The sequence below is a fragment of the Tenrec ecaudatus genome, chromosome 1 (assembly GCF_050624435.1).
Source record: "Tenrec ecaudatus isolate mTenEca1 chromosome 1, mTenEca1.hap1, whole genome shotgun sequence".
Taxonomy (NCBI): domain Eukaryota; kingdom Metazoa; phylum Chordata; class Mammalia; order Afrosoricida; family Tenrecidae; genus Tenrec; species Tenrec ecaudatus.
In genome coordinates, this window is record NC_134530.1 from 17,337,565 (window position 1) to 17,364,505 (window position 26,941).

At 60.2% G+C, this 26,941-nt stretch overlaps 1 protein-coding gene across 1 annotated transcript; it reads right to left on the bottom strand.

Moving 5' to 3' along the window:
* Positions 1-2: 2 nt before the first annotated feature.
* RFX1 (regulatory factor X1) lies at positions 3-26,891 on the bottom strand. The gene is made up of 21 exons (XM_075548075.1): positions 26,686-26,891; positions 17,653-18,040; positions 13,191-13,300; positions 12,918-13,001; positions 12,370-12,477; positions 11,455-11,568; positions 10,656-10,751; positions 9,183-9,277; positions 6,610-6,970; positions 6,020-6,201; positions 5,342-5,461; positions 5,148-5,263; positions 4,053-4,171; positions 3,845-3,954; positions 3,575-3,726; positions 3,394-3,491; positions 2,148-2,297; positions 1,850-2,058; positions 1,587-1,740; positions 1,452-1,497; positions 3-1,338 (listed from the first exon to the last, which is right to left on the bottom strand). The coding sequence occupies exons 2-21, from the start codon at positions 17,990-17,992 to the stop codon at positions 1,169-1,171; spliced, it is 2,934 nt and encodes a 977-aa protein (XP_075404190.1). The 5' UTR covers positions 17,993-18,040; positions 26,686-26,891; the 3' UTR covers positions 3-1,168.
* Between the last annotated feature and the right edge of the window lie 50 nt (positions 26,892-26,941).

Below are 26,941 nucleotides of genomic sequence, written 5' to 3' on the forward strand. Positions count from 1 at the left end.
AGTAGCCAAATAACACAGCGGAATTTATTGTGTTTTAAGAAAGACTACAAAAAGATAGAAAACAGCTCGGCACTAGACTACCACACGCGTGGACACTTTCACCGCCAGGAGGGAGAAGGGGGGCGTGGGCGTCGGGTGGGCAGGGCTGGCCCTCAAAGCTGTAGCACGCGGAGCACACACAAGAGTGACTTGTACAATAGGTCTGATTTTTTTTTTCCTTTTTCGGTTTTGCCATAAACATCTATCGCACGGGTCGAAAACACCGAGAAAACCGGAACAGATAAGGCCATGATAGTTGGAAAGAAACCCAACGAGTTACCGACTCCGCTTGGTGGCACTCACAAATCGCACGGGAGTCATGTCGTTCAGGGGACGGGGGGACGGCACGGGGGTGGGGAGGGCGCGGTGTCGGGGAAGGTTCCACTACAAACCAGCACAGGGAGAGGCCCTGGGAGGGGGCCCAGCAGGCGCTGGACGGCCACCCCTACTGCCTGCAGCAGGTGGCCCCAGCCGGCCAAGCGCCTGGTGCTCTTTGGAAACTGGAGGCCAGGCCCCCACCCTCCCCCCACCACCCTGGCACAGCTGGGCCAGGCAGTTCCCCCTCAAGCTGAGGGGCTAGGGAAGGCCCAGCTCTGGAGAAAATGCAACACCCACGGCTTTAATTGCACTTAATACCAAAGGGGAGGGGAGCAGTGGGGCTGCTGACAGTGGGGGTCCCCAGGTGATTCCCACCTGTGCCCGCCTGGGGCTCAGCTGGGCCCCAGATAGGCTGTGCAAAGCCAGCGAGCTGAATAAGTTAATGGGTCTGTGGGGGTGGGTGGGGAGGGGCCTGCCTGCCTGCCCCCTTGGGTGGTGGGAAGGCGGGTAGGAAGATGCTGTGGCCTTCGGGGCCAAGGGACCGAGCTGGCTGCTCCAAGGGGCACCTGGGCACGGCGGCAGGTTCCTTAAGGCACATCTTTTGTGTTAGAGAGTTTGCAGCTGCGGCTCTGCCAGGCCAGTGATTGGGCCAGCCCTGGGCCAGGAGGGGGCCCAGGCCTCCCATGTTTCCGAGGCTCCTCCGGGCCCAGGCCAAAGCTGGAGTGCTGACAGGCCACAGAAGCAGTTGGGACCCTGGCAGGGAGGGTGGCGGGCGGGGCGGACAGGCAGGGACCGGGCGGCAGCCACTGGCTTAGCTGGAGGGCAGCGCCTGAACGAAGAGGCTGCGGGCATCTGATCTCGCCAGCTTGGCGGGTGGCTCCAGGGCCTCCGTGCCCAGTGAGGGCGACTCGCTGCCATCCGCCAGCGAGATAGCCTGTGGCAGCTCGTCTTCACTCTCTTCCTCCTCTTCCTCCTCCTCATCTGGGGCACATGAACCAGGCGGGGCTCAGCTGCCTGGCTGCAATGCCGCCTGGCCTTCACTCGGCCCCTGCCAACCACCCCCAGGGCTCAGGCTGGGGGTACAGCCTGTTTACCTTTGTCCGGGTCCAAGGGGTTCAGAGAGGTGGCCAGGTTGGCGAACTGGAGAACAGGAAGGGAGAGGAGAGGAGGGGTGAGGACCCCGCCGCCACAGGTGCCCTGGCCCTCGCCCTCACACCCTGGCTGCTGACCTCGCCCATGACGGCGATGGGCGTCTCGCCCTTAGCCCGGGCCACACGGTGCTCGATCAGGTAGTACATGTACTCATCATAGAGCAGCCGGATCAGGTGGAAGGAGCCGAAGCTGGCGGCGCTGCGCAGGGTCAGGTCCCGGATCACCATGGAGCTGCGGGTGGCCAGAGTTGAGGCTCTGGCTGGTGGGGAGGACCCCCGTCCAGGGGCAGGGGCTCCCTGGGCTCCCGCTCCGCCCCAAAGCCCACTGTCTGGGGGCACACCTGTAGAAAGACCACTTGAGAAGGAAGAGCTTGGCGGCCCTGGGGAAGCTGGCGCTGCCCTGGTAGGGCTTGAGCACCTGGCTCACCACGCCGTCCAGCCAGGCGGCCCACTGCTCCAGTGAGTTCTGCTGCTGCAGCGTCACCTTGAAGTCCTGCTCCAGCCGCTGCACCACTCGGTCTTCACAGCGGCACACCCACGAGGCCTGCTCCTAGGGCACAGCGGGTGGCACCAGGGCTCAGCTGCGGCTCTGCCCGGGCTCCCTGACTGCTCCATGCCCACGGGCCCCGTCGCGCTCACCTGCACGTTGGCAAAGTCCACGCGGTTGAGGTCGCTCAGCATCTGGTTGATCTGCGCCGTGTTCTGCAGGACCGCGCGCGCTGCCTGCGCCAGGTGGTTGAGCGACGTGTAGCGCCGCAGCGTCTGTGCGAAGGCACCAGCCGCAGCCACCTGGTGCATCCCAGGAAAAGGGCGTGTGTGTGTGTGTGTGTGTGCGTGTGTGCGCTTGCTTGCTTAAGGCTTCCATGGGGCCAGTGCCCAGCTCCCCAGCACCCCTTTCTGGGCTGGGGCCAGGGTCGGCCGGGCTTCGCCTCTCAGACTGAGTCGTCAGCAGCCTCTCTCCGGCCTGGGGTTTCCGTTTTCTCACGGGAGAAAAGCGAGCCCAGCAGGGCTGGCGCAGGATGGAGGTGGCTCTTCAGCCATCAGGGGCCCCTCCAGCTGGGTGTGCCCTGCAGTGGCACCCCTGATGGACTGGGTTCTAGCCAGCTGTCTGTCTATTTAGAGACCATGGTAGAAAGCGCTGGTGGGGACTGTGCGGGAAGGGTTAAGGTGAGCTTGGCTTCCGGCACTTTTCTGTCTCGTTCTGTGCACGTGAGACAGACGTCCGCTCCAAGGCAGAAAGCTTAACTCTGGGCTCACAGGTGACAGACACTCAGTACCTGACCACAGCGCCTCTTCCCGGGGTCTCCTGTACCCCACTCTCCTCTCCTCGGGCCTCCCATGTCCCCACCCACGAGGCGCCCTGCCGACCTCCCTCTGGGTGGGTTGCCTTAAAAAATGTGGGGGCTCTTTGGCTTTCTTTACCAAAGCTCCAGGAAACCCACGCTTTATGCGCAACATGCCCGAGAGCAAGTCCGCCCATCCGATCTCCTGTCTGCATGGTTCCTGAATGGGCAGCAACTTCCAGTGGCTTCCTGACAGACACCCTCTCCCCCTTTCGAACATCGCACAGACTTCCCCGGAGCTGCCTGAAGAGAACAACTCCTACTCTGCACTCGGCTTTCCCGGCGGAGGCTCCGCTCCCGGGGGGCTGCCGCTACGAGCACTGTTCTCCAGCCCTGGTGGTGCGGTGGTCAGGAACCACGGGCCGCTCCACTAAAGCAAGGCTTTCTACTCCCAGTGTTGTGCCGGCTCTCTGGTAGCAGCGGTAAGGTTCCATGCCCTGGGGGCCTGGACTCATGAAGCTGCGGTGGACAAGCTGCTCACGAGCTGACATCCAGGGCCCCCTGCCCCAAGGCCACCCCTGGGGGCCCTGCCACGCCCTCACCTTCACCCGCAGCATTTCCTCAGGGATGTTCACCATGGCGTGGGTGAGCCAGCTTTCCAGGCTCTTGGCAAAGTTCCGGATCGCTTGGGTCAAGGCACCTGTGGGCAGCCCAGGGGCTGGTCAGGGTATTGGGGGAGCGTGGTCTGGGTGGCTGGGAAGGGGGGTGGGGGCACACACTCACTGGGGATGGGCCGTAGCACGTCGGGGATGAGGATCTCCACCAGGCCCTGGTACAGCACGTTGTCACAGTGCTTGGTCCACTGCAACACAGGCTCAAACTTGGAGAGGAGGACCAGGCTGGCTTTGGGAAGCCGCTTCTCAGCCTCATCGTGTCTGTGGGCCCCACCCCAGGAGTCATGAGCCCGCTGCACATAGGCAGCCCCCCGCCCTGCTCCTCCCCAGCAGGGAACCTCCAACCCACTCCTGCGTGGTGCCCAGCCAGGGGACTTACATAGGCAGCGGCGGTGCCTCACTGGGCTGGTTGAGGTTGTACCTCCAGAAGGTCTTCCACAGGGTCTCCACCAGCGTGAACTGCAGGTTCACCATGACGTCGACGATGGCCTGGTGGGAGCCAGGGGCTCAGGGGGGCAGAGCCGCATGCTCCGCCCCCTGCCTGTGGTGGTGCCCCTGCTGGCAGCCCCCCTGCCCAGCAGTCCTACCTCACAGTGTTCCCGGTACAAGAGTTGGAAGGCCTTGATGTCCCCGGGCCCGACGCCCTCGGGCAGCACTTTGCCCTGGAGGTCCAGCTCTGAGAAGTCTGGCAGGCTCCGGGAGGCGTCTGAGGGGATGGATTTTGGGAGGGGCAGGGAGCACACCGTGAGGTCCTCACCCCTGTCTGCCCCCAGCCCCCACTTCATATGCAGAAGGGTGGGGAGGGAGGCTCTGAGGTTAGGGGAGGGTAGACATCCGATGCAGGATTCCCACCCAGGAAATGGGGGGGGGGGGATTACAGAATCCGTGTGCCTCTCCCCTGCAGCCTGTGAGCAGCTCGTCCCACCGCAGCTTGCCCTGGGACCTGTGCCCACCCACCTAGCCAGGAAGCAGCACCAGTCAAGATCACAGGGGAGCTGCCCTGTAGCCCCCGGGTCCCAGGGAGGGGAGACCAAAGGCAGTCTGCCCAGAGGACACCCCTCCATTTGTGGGGTTTGCTCAGCCCAGGGCCAGGGTGGGACCACCACAAGGCACCAGCACCCTGTGGGGTTTGCTCAGCCCAGGGGTTGCTTTTTCTGTTCCTTCTTGGATGAGACATTTATTCTGAGAAAGGCTGAGTCTCGTGAGCACATCTTGGTGAGCTGGCTCAGACCTGCGCTGGGAGCGCGCAGGAGGTGTTGCCCACATTATGTCTTGACCTGAACCACCCCAGTCAGTGGTTTGCAATGCTTAGCATCGAGGGGCTTAATGTGGGGGCTCAGTCCCAAACCCCCCAGTGCTGTGGAGTAGGTGCTGACTCCCCGAGGCCCTGCAGGAGCAAGCACAACGGCCCACAGACGGCAGCCATGCGCTTTTAATCGCTGTGCCTCTAGAGCTCAATCCACAGAAACGCTCCCCATGGGCAAGGCACACGAAGTCTCCTTGGAAAGCGGCCTTGGGATCACCTTCTAAGCAGGGACAGGTCTTGCCAGACTCCTGTGCCCCAGACCACAACTCCCATGGAGCCCACCCATGGGGACTGCACCCTACTAGGCTTTGGGTCCCCGTTGCATGCCCGCCTCTCCCAGCCCAAGGGGACATGCTCCTGACCAGGGGGTCCTCACCCAGGAACTGCTGGTACTGCTGGACCTGGGCGCTGATGTCTGACAGGCCGGCTGCCTGCTGCTGCCCCACGGCCACGCCATTCGTCATGCCTTCCATCTTCTGGATGGGCTTGAGCCTGGAAAGGCGGGTGGCAGGGTGGGTGACGCTGGCTCCAGCCTCGCCTGCCACCCTGCGAAGCACGGCCCCTTCCTACCTCTGCTTCTGAGAGAAGGGCTGGCCCCGCACGGCCATGTGCTGCTGGTCCTCCATCAGGCGCAGCAGGGGTGAGTTGGCCTTGATGCGCAGGCCGTAGTAGTGGTACTTGGAGTTGCCCCTGGGAGGGAGGACCGGGGAGGACTAGGTGGGGCCGGGTGCGGGCAAGCCCCCCCTGAGAGAGTTGGTGGTACTCAAAAGGAGCAGGATCCTGCTGCCGGTGGCTCTGTCCCCGCCTCAACCCTGATCCGGCAAGGAGCAGGCGTGAGGGCAGCATCGTGCTGGCTACTCGGATGAGTGGGGCCCTATCAGGCTCCCCTGTGCTGGCGCCGCGCTAAGCTCCCTGTGCGCTCCTTGTTCCTCATCCCCACCCTGAGGGGCACCGCACACCCCAAGTGACAGATGAAGCTGCGGCTCTGAGGGAGTGATGGAATGAAGGCCAGGATGGGCCCACTCTGGGACCAGGGCCAGTGGGCAGGCAGAGGCTGGGTTCCCATAGCCCCCAGTCCTTCCGGAGCCCTGTTTATGCACTGATGATGTGCACTCCCCACACATACACACAGTGTGTTTATTCAGGGTGGGGCTCCCAGGAGAGATACAGGGAAGGTGGATGGGGTGTCGGGGGCAAGAACCATGCAGAAGGCCCGGCTGTGCAGAGGCCCTGGGGTGGGGGCCTTACCTGGTGCCGAGGCGGCGGGTACGCAGGCCCATGAAGACGGAGCGAATGAGCTTGCCAAAGGAGGCGGCGTTGACGGGCTCCAGCTTCTGCTCCTGGCAGTGCAGCAGGTAGTGGCAGTAGAGGGTGCTGCGGGGCAGGCTCACGCCCTCTGCCGTCTCGTAGTTGTCCAGCAGCCACTGGACCTGGGGTGGGGGGCGAGGGGAACGGGATCGGCAGAGCAGTCCCCAAACGTCAGGCTGACAACTATGCTATCAGGTGCGCCCCAGCCTAATCAGCTGCTCCCCGGGGCTGCCTGCCTTGCCCTCCCTGAACTATCCGCCATCGCCAGTTCTAACCACAGGAGTTGGCACTACTGTGGGCAAACTCCCCCTCCCCGAGAAGTTTCAGTCTAGAAAGGCTGAGTACCTCATCCCAGGTCACCCAGGGTGAGTAGGACCCCAGGCTGTCGGCAGCTAAACACTTCAGGACCAGTGACAGCCTCTTGTCGCTGGTGCCAGTGCCCACTGCTTCTGATGGCCACAGCCCACCCTGCTGCCCAGGTACCCCCCCCACCCCACCTTCCCTGTCGGGGACCTGGGTTGGGCACTTACGGTAGCTGGCGAGGCACGAGTGGTATGGGAGTAGGATTGGCTGGCACTGCCCAGCATGTACCCGCCTTGGATCACGTAGGTGCCCGCACCGCTGCCGCTGCTGCCACCACTGGCACCACCACCACCACCACTTCCACTGCCGCCGCCGCCGCCACCACCTGCACCACTGCTGCTGCTGCTGCTGCCCCCACTGCTGGTAGAGCTGCCCGACACGTACATGGGCACAGAGCCACTGCTGGGCACTGCCTGGGAGGTGGCAGGTGTGCTGACCTGGGCGGCTGTGCCTGCAGCCTCATAGTAGCTGGCGCTGGCTGTCTGCGTGTACAGTGGCGTCTCGGGGTAGGGGTAGGTGCTGGAGCGGCTGGGGAGGAAGCAGAGGGAGCGAGTCAGAGGATGAGGCCGAGGGCCGGCCCCGATCCCAGTGCAGGGGTCTCAGGACCCCCAGCAGACAGGTACTCTGAGCTGCCAACCCTTCCCTCCCATGTGCTGCTGGTGGGTTCCTACCCAATCTCAGAGCAGCCTTCTGCTGCGGGGCTTGCTGTTCCCATGGAGATGAGGGCCCAGCCTGATGAGGGAGCATCTCTCTTCTAGACATGGCTGACCCAACAACGGACAAGGGACCAGGCCCTGTCCTCGGGAGCAGACACCAAATTAAACAGAAATTGCACTGAGGAGGCAAAGGAGGCAGGAAGGTGATTCCAGAGGGGTCCTCTGGCAGCAATGATTGTAAGTGCACAGATTGTTAAGTCTCAGTCCCTGGGAACTGGCTCCTGCCCTGCTCCTGGAGACGAGACTGACTCTACAATGTCCACCCCACCTCCCCTCCATTCCAAGGGCTTTGGAAATGGTGATGGGGCTTGCAAGGAGCAAGGAAGGCCCTCCTGTCCTGTCCAGGGCCTTCTTGAAGTAGACAATCAAGATGAGGAGGACCTTGTGGATGGGGGGCTGGGAGTTAGCCGGGGACACGCTGCTCAGCCTGCGTGTCCATTCTCTGTGAGGTGGAGGGCAAACCGGACACATGTCCAGTGTCTTGCCATAGTCCATGGAGCAGTTTTGATTTTTAAACCCTCCAAGGTATTTAATAGGAGCCCCGGCAGCGAAGTAGTTACACATTGACTGCTCATCGCAAGATCAACAGTTCAAAACCACCAGCCACTCTGTGGGTGAAAGATGAGGCTTTCTACTCTCCCAAAGAGTAGAAACTCACCGGGACAGTTCTACTCTACCCTACAGATAGAGTGGTAGTGATTTGTTGGGTATTTTTGTGGGGTTGGTAGGTGTTTTAAAGAACCCTGGTGGAGTTGTTGGGTCAGCACTAGGCTGCATAACTACCCCGGGTTGGTGGTTCAAACCTAGCCTTTCTCGTTCCTTGGGAGAAAGGTGAGCCTGGGGGCTCCCATAAAGATTATTAGTCTTGGAAGCCCTATATAGAGGAGCTGTGGGTTTTTAAAAGGTATTTTATGAGACACCTGCTGAGTGAGGGAGTCAACAAGCATGCATGTTTCTGGACATGTCCTGGATGGGGCTGGGGACAGGGGCCCAGTCTTGTGGCCGGCACAGGTGACATGCCACTGAGGGAGACACCAAGGACTCCATAGGGCAGGGTCCCATGGACACTGAGAACTGTCTGAGTCCTTGTGCCTGTGACCTGGTGGGCTGTCCAACTCTGGCTGGTCATGCTGGGAACAGCGGCTGACCTGAGAGGTGCAAGGTGGCCAGTGTGAGGGGCTGCGTCACCCCAGGAGATGGCCCACTCCCAGTGTCATCCTCTTGTGGGTAGGTGGTGGGACCAAAGGGAACCCCAGACAAGTGCAGAGAAAACACTACTGTAAGACACTGGATGGCAGCAGCCAGGGAGAGAATGTGCCGGTGGAGAGGGGGGTGCTGTTGGGGGTCCTACTTCCTGCCCTGGTGCAGAGCCTCATTGGTGACCCACACTGGCAGCCGCAGCAGGGACTGGCCCATTGGCTCCCGCAGATCTACACAGGGAGCGTCAGTGACGCCAACGTTTTCACAAAGGGCAACGCTACCTACACAGACCACCGGCTGTGTGTCTGGGGAAGAAACAAAGCAGCTCCTTCTTCCACAGGAGCCCTGGTGGCACCGCGGTGGTACACTGAGCTGCTAAATGCAAGGTCAGCAGTTTGAAACCACCAGCCGCCCCACAGGAGATGAAGCCTTCTGCTCCCAGAAGAGTTAGTCTCGGAAGCCCACAGGGGCTGCTCGACCCTGTCCTAGATGGCCGCTGTGAGCCGGCCTGTGCATGTGCTCTGGCAGGACAAGGGGTGCTTTCTACGTGCCAGCACCAGGGGACATGGAGACAGAGTGTAGCAAGAGGGCGCGGGAGGGAGAGTGAGTTCTTCCTCCCCTCTAACATTTCCCATTGCCAAGTAATGTTCAATTCTGCCAACATTTAAAGTGAAAACACACAGGATGTAGATATGGGGGCCTTTGGGTGGTGGCCTCTGTCTCTGGGGGATGGCAGGCTGCTCCTGGGGAGCCCCCAGCCTCCTGTCAACTAGCAGCTGGTGGGGGGGGGTGAGGCACCCAGGAGGAGTCCTATCAGCACTCACATGGCGCTGGCCGTGTAGCTAGCGTCGCCGCCCTCCACATACTGCACCTGGCTGGAGTACACGTGGGGCACAGGTACCTGCTGCAACTGCTGCACCTGCAGGGAGAAAGGGTGCCGCACGTCAATGCCCAGCCTCCCCTGCCACATCCGAGGGGTGGATACCCCCTCCCCAGTGGGGGGGACACACTAGGACCCTCTGGACACACCCTGGACCGGGTCAGGGACAGAAGCCCAGAGGTGTGGCCTTGGCAGGGGTGCAGACTCAGCTGGAAGAGCAGACCGAACTCTCCTGCTGGGCCTGGGGGCAGCAGTCACGTGGGGCTCCTGACAGGAGGACAGAGGGGCCAGGCAGACTATGTGGCATGAAGGTGGGACCTGGGAGGAGTGCCAAGCCCTGGGCTGAGGCTCACTGCTAGAGCAGAATCTATGACCATGGACAGGGCCTTGGGGGAGAGTGCCCCCCCATCTGACAACTGTGGGGGCGGGGCCTAGAGACCTGGCCAGTACACTAGGGGTGGAGCCTGGGGTCTGAGCTGGGATCACAGTTCGCAGCGCAGAAAAGGAACTTCCAACCAGACGTCAGGGGTGGAATCCGAGGAGCCTGCCCCACCCCAGGATCTAGGGGCAGAGCCTGTACTGGGGGACTGTCCCGCAGGTCTATCCTGCGGGGCTGGGGGGCAGCCTGGGCCGGGCGCGGGGCCAGCGCCCCGGATCCCGCCCCCGCCCGCCCGTCGCCCCTTGTCCCCACCTACTTTGAGGGCTGTGGCGGCCGTGCCGAACACTAGCACCTGGGGAACTCTCTGGATCCTGACCCTCTGGTCGGGGCTGGCTCGGGCTGGGAGCCCCGGCAGTGGCTCGATGACCACTTTCTGCTGCGGCAGGAGCAGGTGCGGGGGCAGCACGCGCACCAGCTCCACCCACTGCTCCGCGCCGGGCTCTGCGGCGGGAGCCGCTGCAGCCGCAGCCGACAGGTAATGGAACCGCGGCGGCTCGGGGCTGCTGAGCTCCGGGGCCTCGCCGCTGCGCTCGAGCAGCAGCAGCGGCGGCTCGTCCAGGGCCAGCGCGCCCGGCCTGTGGGGCGGTGGCTCTGGCGGCGGCTCCGGCCGGGGCTCCTGCTGCTCTGCCTTCCTAGCGGGACACTGACTGCCTGAGCACTGGAGGACAAACAGAGACACTGGGGGGTCACGGTGGGCGGGACCCAGGCCGCACCGCCCACCGGGCTGCTATCCCGCCAGACTCCCTCCCAGGTGCGAGGGGTGGGGGCTGGGGGTGGGATGGCAGGATCCCAGAGCTGAGAGAGCAGGCGGGGCAGCAATCAGATCTCTGGGCCTGGCTGGGGAAGGACCCAGCAAGATGTGTGGCCAAGAGGGGTAGGCGGGGCAGAGAGCTGGGAACCCTTGACACCAGTGGTTCCAGCCCTTCCTTGGGGTCCCCTCAGACCTGCATCCTCCCCAGCCAGGTGGGGGACACACACCTCTTGAGCCACGTGGACTGGTTGAAGCCCCTGGACGGTCAGCTGCTGCACAGGGCTGGCTTTGGGTGTCTGCGGCGTGGCCTGGACCACGGACCTCTGGGAGGGCAGAGACAGGCTCATAAAGCCCAATCCCCAGGTAAAAGCTGGCTCTCCTAGGGAGAAGCCCCCAGGGCGCCCAGGCACAGGTGGGACACAGGCTCCCCGAAACCAGAGTATGACAGGGAGTGGCAGGGCCAAGGTAGAGCTGGGCAGACTGAGACCTGCGCCTACAAGCCGTAGTGACCCTCAGGTGGTCCCGTGTCCAGCCCAGGAGTGTGGAGCTCAGGAAGTCTCTGGTGTGGGGCAGGAGACTGACAAAGTGGTGGCCTTTCTGCTATCATGCTCAGAAAGGTGTCCACAGTCCTCCTTGCTTATCCAGGGCTCGGGGCCCTTGGACCTTGAGTGGGGCCAGCCAGATGGCAATAGTCTGGGCCTGGGGCCTCAGAACAGGCCTCTTCCAAGAAATACAATTGGAAGCTGGAGTTCCAGTCTGAGCCCCTTAGGGGTACACGCCAGGGTCTGGTCTTGGGACAAATGGCAAACATTTCCTCAGGCCCCAAGGCCTTGATGGGCCCCCAGCTGTCCCAGGGCCGCTCTGAGTGGGACGCCTGCCCTGCCCTGATGGCCCACCAGCTGAAAGGAGGACTTGAGGCAAGGTCAGGGTGGCAAATTGGGCTGGGCCGGGTCTCTCAACTCAAAAAGTCATAGGCGTGATCCTCGGGGACCCCTCACCCCAGCCCTGCCGGCCTTGGCCTGGTACCTCTTGGCTGGTGGGGATGCTTGGCTGGACACTGCGGATCTGTAGCTGCTGCGGCACTGTGCCGGTGGGGGCGCCGGCAGTCTTGCTGGAGCTGTTGGCCTGCACCGGCGATCTCTGGAGGGAAGGAGACACGCATGCTTGGGGATACTCGGGAGACCTGGCCTGATGAGCTCCAGCGCAGGCCTGTCCCCACCATGGGATGGTACAGGGCACACACCCTGTGCCCACTGCCCACCTCAGCCCTGGTCACTCCAACAAGGCTGGGGGTCCTGCGAGGTCAGTCTCAGCCCACGGGGCTACCTGCAGCCTCCATGTCACAGGGGCTGGCACTCAAGGTCAAGGCCCTATGGCCCTGGGATGAGGGCAGGCCTGTGGGTGGTTCTGACGGGAAGGAGGTGCTGGTCCCCAAGTTTGCTTGAGCTGATTCTATGGAACCCCACAGAACCCCCTCTTCCCAGATGAGGACTGAGGCACTGGGGCTACTCTGGGGTGTGGTGGGACCAAGACTGTCCCCAAGTTGTTGTCCTCATGGTATCACTTGTTGTTGTTTTTTTTTTTTCACCTGTTGTTTTACAAAGTGCAGCTTCAGGGCCTGGCCAGAGCCCCCCAGGAATAACTGGGGACTCCAAGGAGACTCAACCAGAGCCTCCAGCCGCTATGGCCTGTCCATCTCCATCACCCTGGATGGTGTTTGTGGATCTGGAGTGCCTGGAGGAGGCTCCACTGCCTTGGGGCAGTATGGTAGGAGCCCCCTTTGCTCCTCGGATAACTTTGTGACTGGCAGGGTCCCTGCCACCGCCACCGCCACCGCCACCCAGCCCCAGGCCCTCCCTGCTCAGAGCGGGCAAGGTCAGGCAACCTGCTTGGGGAAAGGGTCGTGTCGGCTGGGAGTCTGAAGGCAGGGAGCCCACCTACCTCAGGCGGGGAGTGCACCTGCTGGGTGCTGTGCACCGTCAAGGAGACCTGGCCACCCTTGCTGCCCTGGGCGGGGCTCTGGACCACCAGGCGCTGGGTGGGGAGGGTCTGCGGCCGAGGAAGAGGATGGTTCAGTGACGGGCATGGATGGCAGCTGCCCGCGTGAGGCGCTTCCTCCTGCTGCCCATCATCACCCCCGAATCACAGAGCTAGGGTGTGGCCAGGCCCGTGATGGGGAGCCTGGCTTCGAGGCCACACAGAATGCTCTCAGCCAAAACCCAGCAAACAGAGGCCAATTCTGTGCTCACCTCTGGGACACAGGCCTGACGCTCTGGAGGGTAGACCCTACCCACTACCGACCCCTGCTTCGTTCCTCGCCTCCTTTCCTGCCCATTCTTACCCAAGTTCAAGTCTGGCTGCTGAAACCAACTCCTGGGGCTCCTCCGCTCCCTGCTGCTCCTGACCTTACCTGGGGAGGGGCCAGCCCCAGGATGGGTCCTGGTCTCTGATGCAGGAGAGGGTGGGCCTGGGGGCAGGTACATGCTTACCTGCTGAGGCACCTGGATGTTGGTGAGCTGCAGAGGTGACACGTGGCCCGGCTTGGCTTGCACGCTTGTCTGGACCAGCAGTCGCTGTGGGGGCAAGGCATCAGGGGCGGGCCAGCCCAGGTGGGCAGGACAGCTGCGCTGACCATCTTGATAAGATCGGGTGAGCAGGTGGCTCGGCAGGAAGGTGAAAGGGAGGGAAGCCTTCGCCCTTTCCCTCACCCCAGCTGCCCCCTCCCATGCCTCCCACTCACCTGGGGGAGGGGCAGGCCCTACCTGCTGAGTGCCCTGCACCTGCTGCACCACCTGAGTGGGGACTCCAGTCTGGCTGGCCGTGGAGCCTGGACTGGCCTCCGACACGGTTTCATTGGCTCGCATGGCACCTTCTGTGGGGAGGGGGGCGCCATGCTTGGTAGGCTGTCCCCTGCTCTACCCCCACCTTGAGCCCAAAGAAAGGGGATGCCACACTGACATGGGGCCCTTTGAGGTCAGGACTCCCCAAGAGCTCTCCTTACCCACTGGCTAACCTAGTAAGGGCTACTCGGCAGAGTGGGGTGCAGGCCAGAGGAGCCCAGGCACCCCCTGCCCTCCTCACCAAAGGATACCTGACAGGAGGGCTGAGTAGCTGCAGGTGTGCACGGGGAAGCCTGCGCAGGGGGGCCATCTTTGTTGCTGGGACAGGTACTGACTTCCCAGCCCTGGGGTCACCTCCTCTGCGATGACCCCTGCTCAGAGGAGGGGTCTCCCAGTAAGCATCCCTGGCCCCCCATGTCCTGCCACCCCTGTCGTCCTGGGGTGTGTTGCTAAGGAGGTGGGTACTCACGCTGACAGGCGGCCGAGAAGAGGCAGTCATAGAACATGATGCCCGCCCTCCACCCAGGGGAGATAGCCCAGCGCTCCTCACCCACCTCTCAGGGAGCAGCCGAGTGTGTGGGTAGCTTTATACCTGCAACCTTGGGTGGCTAATCCCCCTGGGGGATCCTTCCTCTTTGGAATAAACAGCCCCTCCTGGTGGCATCACCCAGTGTGGAGCCAGGCTTTCACGGGCTCAGCCCTGTGGCTCGAGGCTGGGTCCCCGATACCATCGGCGGGCACAGGTCAAGTTTCATGCACATTGCACTGAGTGATTAAAGGGAGTGGGGGGCGGGGGCGAGGAGGGTGGCAGAGCAGGTGTCCCCCAGTGACAGCTGGGAGCTGCTCCCCCAGCTGGAAGGATACCCTTCTCCCTGTCCCATGTGGCCTGGCCTGCTCCCCAGCTGTGTTGAAAGCCAGATTGGGGATGGGAGGAGCCTGCGAGCCTGTGTTTCCTGCTGCTCCCTGCAGGGTGCCACACCCATCCTTCCTGTGTGCTCCAAGGGGCTGGCAGGATTGGCATAAATGCTTTCTGTCCCCCATGTCCCCGTTTCAAGTGAGGCCACCAGGCCAGAGAAAGTGACTGTCCCAAGGTCACCCGGCTGGACAATGGCGGGCAGTGTCAGGCCAAGTGGCACATGGTGTCACTGGTCATGCTGAGGCTGAGGCCCAAAGGGCAGATGCAGGTTCAGGGGCAGTGAGCCCGGGGGCCTATGGAGGCATTGTGAGATCGAGGGGCACCAGGAGGGGAAGAGGGCTGTCAAGCAGGGGCCATGACATCAGGGCCAAAGCAGGGACAGTGCACTCTGGTGGGAACAGATGTGAAGGCATCTGTTGTGGACAGTCCTTGAGGCAGCTTCTTTGCTGCTGGCATCTCCCCTGGCATCCCAGGGCCATGCAGGAAGGCCCGCCCTGAGATGGCCCTCCGGGAGAAGAGTCAACAAAGCTGTACCATGAGAGCCCCTCCCTGCCCTCCACTGCCTGGGGTATCTATGGGGCACAGGGTGTGTGTGTGGGGGGTGCTGCTGACCTCATGGCAGCTGGTGCTTAGAACCTGCCACCCCAGGGGCCAAGGCTGGGCCACTCAGCAGGAGGCGGGGGTGGGGGTGTGGGGGTGGTGTGTGTGTGTGTGTGTGTATATATATATATATATTGCTGGCATCAGGTATCTACCCCATCTCCCGGACACAGACCCGGGTTGCTTCTCACACAGGGAGCTGGTGAAGGTTCAGCCTCGAGTCCTCACGCTGTGGCTGTGTGTGGGCTGGGCTGGGGACCTCAGCTATGTCTGCGTGCCCAGCCAGGAGGGCCCTGCTGTGTGAAGTGTGAGGCAGGAAGAGGCAGCCCATTTCCTGTCCCTGAATCTGATCCGACATGCTTCTCTGCGGAGGGGCTGCCCTTCCTCCCGCCCCACCCCCACCCACCCACAGGCCTGAGCCTCTCCCAGGGGAGGGGCGGGGAGGGAGGTCTGGGAGGCTCGCTCAGCAGGCCGCCCCAGGTCCCTCCCGCAGATGGGCAGAGGGACCACGCCCTGCTCCCCAGACCACTGAGAGCAGGGGTTCTCCTAGCAGGGACTGCTGCTCCTCTCTGCCTGGCTGGTCCCTGCTTGCATCTCCCTCCCAAGAATCCCAAGGAAACAGGAAGCAGAGAAGTAGGTGGGCTGGGCTGATCCCTCCACCAGTGCCAGCGCCCTGGGGGCTTCATCCCCATCTGGCTGGCCTCCAGGGCCCAGTGCCAGTGCCTGGCAGCCTGGAGGACAGGGGCTTGTGAATCTGGAGCCTGGCACCTGATGAGTAACTTGAGCTCCCTTCACATCGCCTCCAAAGTCACCTTTGGGCAGGCAGCGGGCAGTTGCCAGAGCAGATGAGCTTCCTTCCAGGGACAGCCCAGGCCTGGGTCCCACCCTCCCAGGCCTGGGTCCCACCCTCCCCCTCTTTCTTCCTCCCCCTCAGAGTCTGGAGAAGGTCTCACCCCCCATCACCCAAGAGACCAACTCCTGAGGTCCCAGGCAGCCCCCAGATGAAAAGGGTCACAATTTGGGTGGGGTCACTGCAGGCTCCCGGCATGGCAGGTTTGGCCTGTAGGGGTGAAGCCACCTCCTCTCCCTGCTGGGGGCAGGCTGGGGTGGGAAACTCCCCAGGACCACTGGGTGAGGGCCACACCCCAAGCCCATTCAGGGTAGTACTGTGGATGGGGCTCTTCTCACTTGGGCAGTCACAGCACTGATTAAGGGGTGCCTGCCATTGCCCAGTGGGGTGGCCTTGGCCTCTCAGGCACCCAGAGAACCCCAGCCCAGGGCCAATGCCTCAGAAGCATTCCTATGACTCTTCCCCGCCCTCCAGCCACATCCCAGTCTACCCTGGAAGGTGCAGGGGTGCTTTCAGATGAGCTTCACAGGCTGCACCCCTACCCTGCACCCAGCACATTAGCAGGGTCTCCTGGGGATGGGGGTGGGCCTGGGGGAGAGTAGGGTAAACAGAAAAGAGAGCAGACTTGGGGTGTCAGGGGTTTAGAGCTGTCACCCACTCTAGACCCCCACTCTGGGGTCCCTAGACCCTGAGATAGCAAAACCTCATAGTTGGTGGGCCCAGGAGAGGGGATAGGTGAGAGTGGGGGAAGGGGTGGAGAGCTCTGGTGAGCACACCATGCTGGGTTCTGGGTGCCCTGCCCTCATGCTCAGGCACTCCCCTCCCACCAAGATCACCCCCCACCTCCCACCTTAACTGGGGAGCCCAGAAAGGTGATGGAGCAGCTTGCCAGTGGTGGGAGGTGGTGGGGAGTCATGGGGGACACACTGGGCAGACCTGAAGGGAGCCCCCCCGACCCCTGCAACCCCTCCACCCCTGGTGGAGCAGGTGGGGCCAGGATGTGGCAGGTCTAGTGTAGGAGTTTGAGGGCTGGCTGGGGGCCCCAGCAGTGATCAGGACCAGGGCAGGTGGGTGTCCTGGGAGATGTAGCACATGCACTGAAGGCTGCTGGGGCATTAGCAATCGACCTCTACAGGCCTGAGCAGAGCTGGCCCACAGGGTTCCCAGAGAGGCTTGAGGGATCATCTTCTAGCTGCTGAGAAGGCAGCGGGTCCGGCCAGGCCAAACCCCTCATGGCTCGACAGGCTCAGGGACCAGGAGTGTGGCCTTTGAGGGGGAGACAGGGCAGGGGGCCGACGAGGAGCCAACACAGCATTGCTGGGGGCGCTGAAACTGGTGGCTGCTATGACCTCAGGCCAGGTGGGGTCCTGAAGGCACAGAGTGCCCCACTGTGTGGGGCTCTCTTCCCAGTTGGTGAAGAGGCTCTACCCTGGCCCTCCCTGGGCCCCAACTTTCCAGATGGTCTGGTCACTGGTACTACTCTTCTTGCTAGCTTCCAGCCACACCGCTGTCCACACAGAGGATCAGGATCTCTCTCCTGTACCCAGCCCATTAGGGGAGCTGAGAACCCCCTTCCCTGCTCCCTGAACCCAGCCCATAGCACCCTGGGAGGGACCAGGGACTAAGGACAACGCTCTAGGGAGGGAGGCACAGTCCCCAGGGAGCCAGGACCCCAGATCTCAAAGCTGTGAGAAAGCCGCACCCCAGGCATCCGCTCAGCCATGGGAACCTCCCAGAAAGGGCAGGGTGGCTCCTCTTGGCCCCGGTGACCCTTCCCGGGTGCCACTGTACAGAGGTGGCGGCTGCAGGGTGGCTGGGGTCACACTGCCCTTACTCAGGCAAACAGCTGCCAACTCCCTCCCACTGTCCCCTCCTCCTTTAAGGGCCATTGTACTAGGGGGTGGACTTTGGAGAACCCTGGCAAGTGCAAAAGTGGCCGGTCTAGTGACAGGGACAGCAGGGCCCCAGGTCTAGGACGCTAACTCCTCAGAGAGCACCCCCTGGCTCTGAGCACTTACCTGCTACGGTGACCACGATGTACTGCTGGGATGCTGGGGTGGGGGTGGGCGCCCCGGTCGGCTGTGTGGGCGTGGGGGCAGCCGGAAGCTCCGTCACGTACTGCTTCTGGCTGCCCGGTGGCTGCGCCTGGGGCTGGGAGCTCTGCAGCTCGGTGACATACTGGGGCTGGGGGGTGGCGGTGGCAGCAGCGGTGGGTGGCTGGGGCTGGACCTGGGCCTGTGGCGGGGCCTGTGGTGGTGGTGGTGGTGGTGGTGGTGGTGGCGGCGGCGGCTGGGCCTGTGGCGGCTGGGATGGTTGTGGGGCTGCCTGTAGCTCAGTAACGTACGCCTGTGTTGCCATGCCAACAGTGGGGAAAATGATAATAAATAAGGCTTTTTTTTTCTCTTCCTTGGGAAGAAGGGGGGGGAGAGGGAAAAAAAAGAAGGAAAAACAAGAATTAATCTACAACAGAGGAGAACAGGGGCAGTTCCTAGCTCCCTGGAGAGAGGTTTGGGTTCATCACTAACTTAATTAACTCCCAGCCTGGTGGCTGAGCACAGCCCGCTGTGCTGCGGGGGAAAGGCTATGTGGGCAAGGCCAAAGCCTCTCAGGGGGTTTCCTGTGGGCCTAGTGTGCCCCCACTGCTGCCTCAGGTCAAGCTTCCCCTGCTGGGGGCCCTGGGCAGAATGTTGACAAATGGTTCTATTCCCACAGGGTCAAAGCTGGCCCCTCCCCTCCTTCCTGGGCCAAGGACATCCCTCAAGGGTGTCTCCCGAGGGCTTTGGTGGCTGGGTGCTGAGCCAAGCGCTTTGTACACTTTTTATGACCTTAAACTTCCGACCCACCCTTGTCTGCCAGCTGAGCAGCCCAGGCTTAGAAAAGGTATGAGGCAGGGTCTCAGCCACACAGCAGGCCAGGGCAGGCGGGGTGGGTGCCTGTGCCCTGGACCAGGTGTCAGGCTGTTAGACAGCGGGGCTGCGGACAAGCTGTATTCCCAAGCACCTAGTCCAGCTCCCTACACACATGCCACCCAGACCCCGAGGGACTAGGTTTTCCCCAGCCTGAAAGGTCTCCTGAACTGCTGTGGCCACAGGGGCTGCTGCACCCTCTTCGGGAGGCAGGTGCAGGGTCCCCGTGCTGGGTGCTGGGCAGGCATAGCCTTGCTCCCGCTGAGCCCTGGCCGCATGGAGGAGTCCCTGTCCACGTGAGAATGGTGGAACAATGGAAGAGGGGGAGGAGCAGGGGCTGTGCCTCTATTTAGGCCCTGGGGGTCTGAGTTTGGGAGCGCTGCTGGGGGTGAACGATGACCTGGGCCCAAGGGCTCTTCTGCAGGGACGGCAGGCACCTGTGCACCGTGGCAGGCCAGCAGGAGGCCCCCTCCAACTGCAGGGTGACCCAGAGGGAGCCAGAGCTTGGTGCTGGGATGGAGGCATTGTCGCCCCTTGTCCAAATGGGCACAGCCAGGCTCAGTGGGACCCGCCCAGAGTCGCACACCAGGGGGCGAGGGCAGTGTGCAAACCCCAAACATGAGCTCTGATCCCTGACAGAAGCACGGTCTCGGGATCCCGGTTCATCTGCTTCTCCCAGCAGCACCCTCCCCACAAACATTGATTTTCAGAGAGGAAGCCCGAGGCCCATGTTGGCAATGGGGGTGGCGTGGGGTGGAGGGGAGATGGTGCTCTTCACCCTTCTCTTTGCGTCCATTTTGGCCTTTAACAACAAACTCAAGAGGTCTCTGAGTCTTTGGGGGCACGTCAAGGGAGAGGAACAAGGCCTGGGTGGGGCTGCCTCCCAGCTGGGCAGTTGTGGGTGAGGGCTTCCCAGGCCGAGGCTGCCCAGCTGCAAAGCAGGAGGCGGTGGAGAACGACGCCAGCTGGCGTGGGCAATGCCCAGGTGCAGTGACAATGAGCAACTCTGGCTCCCCTCACTGCTCTGGGCCCTTGAACGTGGCACTAGGAGTGGTATAAAGTCACGAGGCTGGCCTCTGTGCCCGGCCTGGCTGTTGCTACAGATGGAAAGGAGGGCTGTCACTTGGGTGTATTCAGCTATGCTTGGAATGGGCAGGGACTCCACTGGCTGCTGCAGGTGGAGCTGGCAGAGGCCCAGAACCACCTCCCAGACCAGGCAGAGGTCCCCTGTAGGCTCCCTGGGAGGCTGCACTCCAGCTCCAACCCAGCCAACCTGGACGCCTCCCCCCACCAGGGGCTCCGGCTTCCCTTCACTGGAGTCAGTCAGTGGCCAGACCTACCCAATCAGAAGCCTGGTGTTGTCTTTTAACTGCTAGACTGGAGGCATTACCAGCCCTCCTCTGGGTCTCAGTTTCCCATCTATCACCTGGGGCGATAAGACCCAGATGCACAGAGCAGACAGTTTTTTCTAGTGAGGCCATGACCACAGACCAGCTTGGCATGGGCAAGTGCAGCTTGTGGACGTTGTATTGTGTGTTACAGACATACCTGGCAGGCAAGGGGGACGGGTGGGCAGGATCCTCAGCCTGGGACAAAGGCACTGGAGGGGGCTGGGGGGGGGTGGCTCCTGCAAAGTTTTACATTCATTAGGATCACCTGGAGGACTAGTTAAAACTCTCTAGGCCTCTGCCACTCAGAGGATCTGGGACTGTCCCAGAATCAGCTTCTTTAGCCAGCACCCCGAGGTAACTCTGAAGCAGGTAGGCCTGGGGAGTTCTTCGAGAAACCCTGGCCCAGCTTTCTCAGGGCTGGGAGAGCTGTCCTCGCTGGGGCTCAGGCTTCTCATCACTGTAGCCAGCAGCACCTGGGGAAAGGGCCGTAAGAGTTCCACACTAGCTGGTCATTTGAGGAGCCCTGGTGGCATAGTGGTTATACGCTGGGCTGGTCACCAAAAGGTCACCAGTTCACAAGCACCAGCTGCTCTTTGGAGGCCTTTCACCCTGTCCTAGAGTGTCACTGTCAGTTGGAGTGGACTCAGTGGCAGTGAATTTCATTTTTGGTTGGAATGTCTCCTTTAAGGGGTGCAAGCCTGTGGGCTGCACCCCTTCCGCTCAGCTGCAGGGGGTGGGAAGGAGGGCAGGACGGGCAGAAAGCCTGAGCGCAAAAAGGGGCAAGAAGAGTTAGAAACAGCTGAGCTGAATTCTGTCCTGGGGGCCCACACAGCACACCCACTGTCAGTCTAAGAAGGTGGCCATAGAGCACCAAGTTTCCCAAAGAACCTGTTTCCTTCTCAAACACTCACTGCCACTGACTCCGTTAAGACTCACAGCCACCCCAGAGCCCAGGGTAGTGATGTTCCCGTGGGTTCCTGAGCCGGTAACTAACGGGGCAGAAAGTCTCGTTTTCCTCCCTAGAGAGGAATAAAGGGCATGTATCTATACAGCATGAAGAGTGCCTTGCACTTTTTGAGCATGAGAACCTTTTGTTTTATGGAGTATGATGCATGCACCATGAATTCACTATACACACCTACTGCCCAGCAATGAATCTGCCACAGAAAGCACTAGGGGCTGCACCTCCCTGCAAATGAAGAACTTCTTGTGGGGAATGTTTGACTCGATTACTTTAGCTCTGGGGTTGGCAAACATCTTAAAGGGCCAAGCAATACATATTTTTGACTCTATGGCCTAGAGGGTCTGTCACAAGTAGTCAGCTCTGTTATTACAGTGCAAAACCAGCCACTCAAACCAAAACCAAATCCATCGCCCTGGGGGCGATTCTGACTCAGTGACCCTATAGCAGTGGTTCTCAACCTGTGGGTCATGACCCCTTTAGAGGGCAAACGACCCTGTCACAGGGGTCACCTGATTCATAGCAGCAGCAAAATGACAGAGATGAAGTAGCACTGAAAATGTTATGATTGGGGTCACCACTACACGAGGAACCGTATTACAGGGCCGCGGCGTGAGAAGGGGGAGAACTGCTGCTCTGTAGGGAAGAGTACAACCGCCTCCCTGGATTGCTGAGACTGTGACTCTTTACAGCCGCGGAAAGCCTCAGCTCTCTGCCAAGGAGCAGAGAGGCACCCAACAGGCAAACCAGTGGACACCGGAGGCATAGTTACATGCACACCTTAAACAAATCTCACAGCATAGGGTTTCCAGGGTTGGAGACTGAGGACCAGAATTTCGAGAGCCGACTCAGCCAAATGGCACAGTAGCATTCATAAAGCTTATACTAGAGGTGAAATTCTGAGCCCTCCCTTCCTCCCTGTTTGGCCCTGGATGACAGCGAAACCCCCACATCCACTTGAATGTGGTCCCATTGAATCCCCTCTGACCAATGAGAACAGTCTTGCCCTCAGGCAGAGTGCATCTGAAGTAATATGACCCCCACCCCTCGCCAGACAACCCTGGGAGGGGCAGTGTCCCAGAGGGGCTTGATGGGCATTTTCCTTGACCGGGATCCCTGAACTGGGGGTGGTACTGAGAGTGGGGTGGGGTGTGTCCGATAGCCATGAGTCATGCCCTGTTGCTTTTGGCTCCCTCTCCTGTGTTCTCACCTTACCTGTGGTGTACACATCTGCCACCAATCAAGAATTTGTGGCAGTTTCCTTTGTGCTCAATGCCTTATTTAAGCAGTTGTGGGGTTGTGAACCTTTGGACACCATTATGACCTCATCCTATGACCTCCCTCATCCAGATGATGTGTCTTTTTCTTGTCCTGCTTTAAGACTTTATAAAGTTGTCCTTAAATTACATTTGAGATCTGGGGGACTCTTGTAACTTCAAACAAGCTTATGTTCTCCATCTAAGTTGGGTAGGGAACATTTGGGGTCTTAAAATCTGTGAACAGCTATCTCAGGTACAACTGTCTGTTGCCAGTCGTCTTGAGCAAAAGAGAAGGAAGGACATCAGAGACTCAGAAGAAACTACAGCATTCATAATCGGCACGAGTCACGGCCTCATCTACCCTGAGACCAGCGCTAGATGGTGCCTGGCTTCCACTGCCAACCATTCTCAGCAGGGCCACAGGAGATGAATCCTGATAGAATGGAAGCAAAAATGTGGACTAGAACTTCAGGTCCATACTTATTGGGCTGGTTGAGATTGGAGGACACCCTGAAATCACTGCCCCAAGCTACTCTTTAAACCTTGACCGAAAACTAGCTCCTGAAATCTTAAGATAAGGAGTGCTTCCATGGGCACTGTGCTCCCTACAAAACAACAACTCACATAGACATTAGTCCAAATTGTCAAGATGGGTGGGGCGGGGGTGGGGGTGGGTGGGCAGAGGAACTAGATGACTGGGAATGGAAAGACCAGAAGTGAGGAGAACTTTAATGTCACCGATGTCACCAAACCTTCAAGACAAACTGTTGAATGGGAAGCTAATCTGCTGTGCACACTTGCACCCAAAACATAGTATTGTTAAAGAAAAAGAAAACCAGCCACAGACAATGAGCAAACAACTGCGTGTGACTGTGTTGCCATAAAACTAGGTCTAGCCACTGAGATTCTGATTTCCTGTCATTTTCACATGGCACAGAACACATAGTGTTTTCCCTTAAAAACTTCCGCATCCATCTGGTCATTCTGTTTAGGTTGTTTTCCTTCCTTCTTTCCTAACTGGGCAGAGGTTTCCAGAGCAACCCGTTTTCCACTTAACAATTCACACCTTTTGCTTCCTCTCACTGACTGCCCAGCCCTACAACAGCCTGCTCACCCCAATTCCCAGGGCTTCCTGATTGATTCTGTTCCTCCTCCTCCCCCTCTCCCTCCTGAACTTTGTCCTCCTGTAAACGCTGCCCTTTGGATTTCAAGTGGTTGATTATTCTAAGGAGCATTATTGTTCCCTTAGAGCAGCAGCTTTCAACCTGTGGGTCAAGATAGCTTTGGGGGTTGAAGGACCCTTTCACAGGGGTCGCCCCATCCATACAGTAACAAAATTTCAGTTGGGAAGTAGCAACGAAAATAATGTTATGGTTGGGGAGTCACCACCCCACGAGGAACTGCATGAAAGGGTCGCCGCATGAGGAAGGTTGAGAACCAGTGCCTTAGAGACTCATGAACTATTCTTTGTGCCACAGTTAATTCCCCACCCCCATTAAACATTAGGAAAGCCATTCTTGGCTCACAGGTCATCCAAACAAAAACAAAACTAGGCAGTGGGCCACATCGGGTTTGCTGGCCACTGCCTTTGAGGCCAGATTGTGTAGGCAAACAGGCCACCTCTTGGATAAGGCTTCCCCAAGAGATCAGGCCATTCACTCCCTGCCCGTCACCCGCAAGGGAATGGGAAGTGAAATGACTTGAGTTTTGCTCACTGTTTGTCTCTGATGAGTTTAAATCACGTGTTGATCATTCCTCTAAAACGTGCCCCACCCCCACCCCCAAAGCCTGGCATTCTCCATCTGCATTCACATGGTCCTCATCTGAGTCATTGGGTCACCTCCCTGTCATTCCTGGGCACAGCCTCCTGGCTTCACCCCTGCCCTTGAAGTCTACAGGGCCCTTTGAAAACATCAGTTCTGGTTCCTTTCTCCTCTGCTCCTAAGGCTCCCAGGCTGCCCATCAGAGAATCCTGGACCCCCAGAGCCCTTCCCAAGGTCCCTTCTGTTTCTGCCCCACAGGAGCTGGATGTTCTAGCCCTACTGGTTCACATTCTTCCAATTCAGCTGGAACCCCTCCTGCCTCAGGGCCTTTGCACAAGCTCTTCCTACTAGCCCACCATCCTCCTCCTCTCTGCTCAGTCTCCACGGGCCCTCTCTACAGCAGACTGCTTCTTGGCACTGTTTTCCTTTTCTTTGCCAACTTGCTCACAGTTCCCCTCCCTCCACATCTGGGAAGGCAATCTCCCCAAGCCCACTTTCCCATCACCCCACCCCAGTCCCCAACCTTAGGAGCTTGGCTGACATACAGGAGGCTCAAGTACAACTGTCAAGTGGTTGTGGAGGCGCCACGGGCTCACCGCCTGCTCTTTGGTCTACCGCCATGTGAGAGGCCCCGTGAAGAAGTTCCTGTTGCTGGCGGCAGTGGGCATGCCTGCCCTCACCAGGAGCTCACAGCAGGAAGCCCTGGGTTGGCAAGACCATACAAGTGCTGTTGCGTCTGAAGGTGGAGTCCCTGACCTTTCCCAGGTCCCCACCCAGCTGCCTCCAGGATAAAATGGGTTCAGGGGAGAATTTTCTTTCTAGCTCCTCTCCTGCAGCTGGGGAAAGGCTATTCTAGAGCCAGGAAAGAGCCACATCCGCATTTGAAAACAGAGCCCTTAGATTCAGCATCCAGGGCACCCTGTCAGCAGCCCCCACGGCCAGTGAGGGCTTTTAAACACAATGTTGAAAACCTGTGGGAAGGGTGTCATCCCTAGGACTGGCAGGAGCCACGGAGCATCCTCCTAACAGCAGTGGCTGAGAGACTGGGAGCAGTCCTGTGTCCGATGCTACTTTCTGGAATACATAGCACAGCAACCGAGTGGAAGACAATGCCCAGTGGATACCAGGTAGCCCGCCAACAGAAGGGAATGACGGCCCAGAGAAGTGAGTAAACTCACCATAGAGCACCCAGCTGAAGTGAGCCCTGGGCTCAGGCCCTTCACCTGGGCAGTCACGCCAGTTAAGCAGTAATATCACCTGCGCCTCCAGGTTCAGGTGACCTTTCTAACATCGCTGGCATTTCTAGATGTTTACTGAAAACAGATAGATCTCTGATGTCCTAACGGACTAAGGAGCCCCACTTCCTGGCAGAAGGGAGCTGGTATAGGAAGAACTGCCCCACTACCCCAGCCCACCTCAGAAGGGTGACTTCTTAGGGAGTAAGCCTTGAGAAGGGAAACCCAGGAATAGACAGATGTAGACGAAATGGTAGTGGTTTGTTATAGTCTGCCAGCACCAAAGCCAGAGAAAAAGCAAAGGAAATCTTGGCCTGGCTGGCTGCTTGAAAACCAGACTTAAAATGATCTAGTTGGCTCCATAGGGCGGTAGGTCAGCTTCTCCTGTAACCAAAGTAGAGGGTTCCCCTTCCCTCTGACCTAGGGTGTCCTTCTGCCCACGTGGCCTGGCCACTGGAATCTCCTCGGCGACATGTGACCTCACTGACTGGGTTGACATGAAAACATGTCTCTGGCCAAGAGAAGGCGCTTACGGGATCTAAAAACTCCATGCCACACTGGCTCCCCATCCCCAGAAGGAGAGACCTTGATCGGTCCATCTTCCTCAACAAGCCTCTCCCCTCACCCCACCAGACAGCACCACGTCTTACAGGGCCACCCACGGGGGAAGCAAGTGAGTTTCTGTTCCTCTAACTCCCTCAGAAACACTCCTCCCTACTCCATGCCTCCTTCACCTTCTGCAAACACAATCCTCAAAGCTTTAAGTCTCGTCTATGTCGGGGCCCACAGCTTCTCCACTCAGAGCGAGGGGAGGGTTTAAAAATCAACTAGGGATTTGAAATCAGCACTGGCTAGCAGATCATCTAACAAAACCACATCCAGAACCAGCTCACAGGTGAACAAGTCAACAGAAGAGCCCTAGAGAAAGTTCTGGACGGAACTGGGTGTCCCAGAAATGCAGAAAGTGTTAAGAATGGCAATCATTCTGCCCATTTTAGAGTTTGGAAAATCGAGGCCTCTGATATGGCAGGCACCTAAGCGCAGAGTCCTAGATTTGACGGGGAGGGGCCCTACGGGTACCATCTGGGGTACCACCTGGGCAGCTTCAGGGAGCGAGCAGCATGGAGGAGGCGGTCTTACCAGACTCCCCCAGGATCCCACCGGCCCCGCCCACACCCTCGCGCCGGGCCCCGCCCGCCCACATTGGCTCCGCCTCGCCCCTCCCTTGCTCTCATTGGCCCAGCCTCCCAGACCCGCCCCTTCGTACCTCCTGGTACATAAAAGCCCCCAGCCCCGTCCGCCCGACCTCCACTCGCCGCCAGCTTGCGAACGCCCGCCCCTCGCGGGGGCCGTACCGCGGGGCCCGAGGGCGGGTGGTGTAGTCCCTGCTGGGCCCCGGCCCCCTCCCCCACGGTCCCGACAGTCGCCGCCGCCATTTTGACCGCCCGCCCCTTCCCCTAGGGCTGTGATTACAGCGACACCCGCCCTCGAGCTCCACGGCCCAGCCCAACCCGCCACCCCGGAGCCGTCGGTTACCTCGGCTTCTCCCCACTTCTGTCCGCCGAAGGGCTTTCCCGAGGCCTCGGAGGCGATGTTAGAGGGGGGTCGGAACGTACCGGGGTCCCCGGACCGGGCTGGGGGTGGGGTGGGGGTGGGGGTCGGCCAGGCGGTGGTTGTTGTTGACTCGCGTTGCCGGGTTGCTTGGTCGCCACGACTACCGTGGCTATGGCGCCTCCGTTTCCCTCACCGGGGCAACTGTTGCTACCCACCCTACTTACGTCACTCGCTAGGC

What these genes read in the sequence shown, in the direction of transcription:
- RFX1 (XM_075548075.1), bottom strand. Translation starts at nt 17,992, where the DNA reads ATGGCAACACAGGCGTACGTTACTGAGCTACAGGCAGCCCCACAACCA. An exon ending in CTCGTGCCTCGCCAGCTACC is followed by an intron (nt 6,202 to 6,609) that starts GTAAGTGCCCAA and finishes CCCCCACCCCAG; the next exon opens with GTCCAGTGGCTGCTGGACAA. An exon ending in CCATCGCCGTCATGGGCGAG is followed by an intron (nt 1,498 to 1,586) that starts GTCAGCAGCCAG and finishes CCTGTTCTCCAG; the next exon opens with TTCGCCAACCTGGCCACCTC.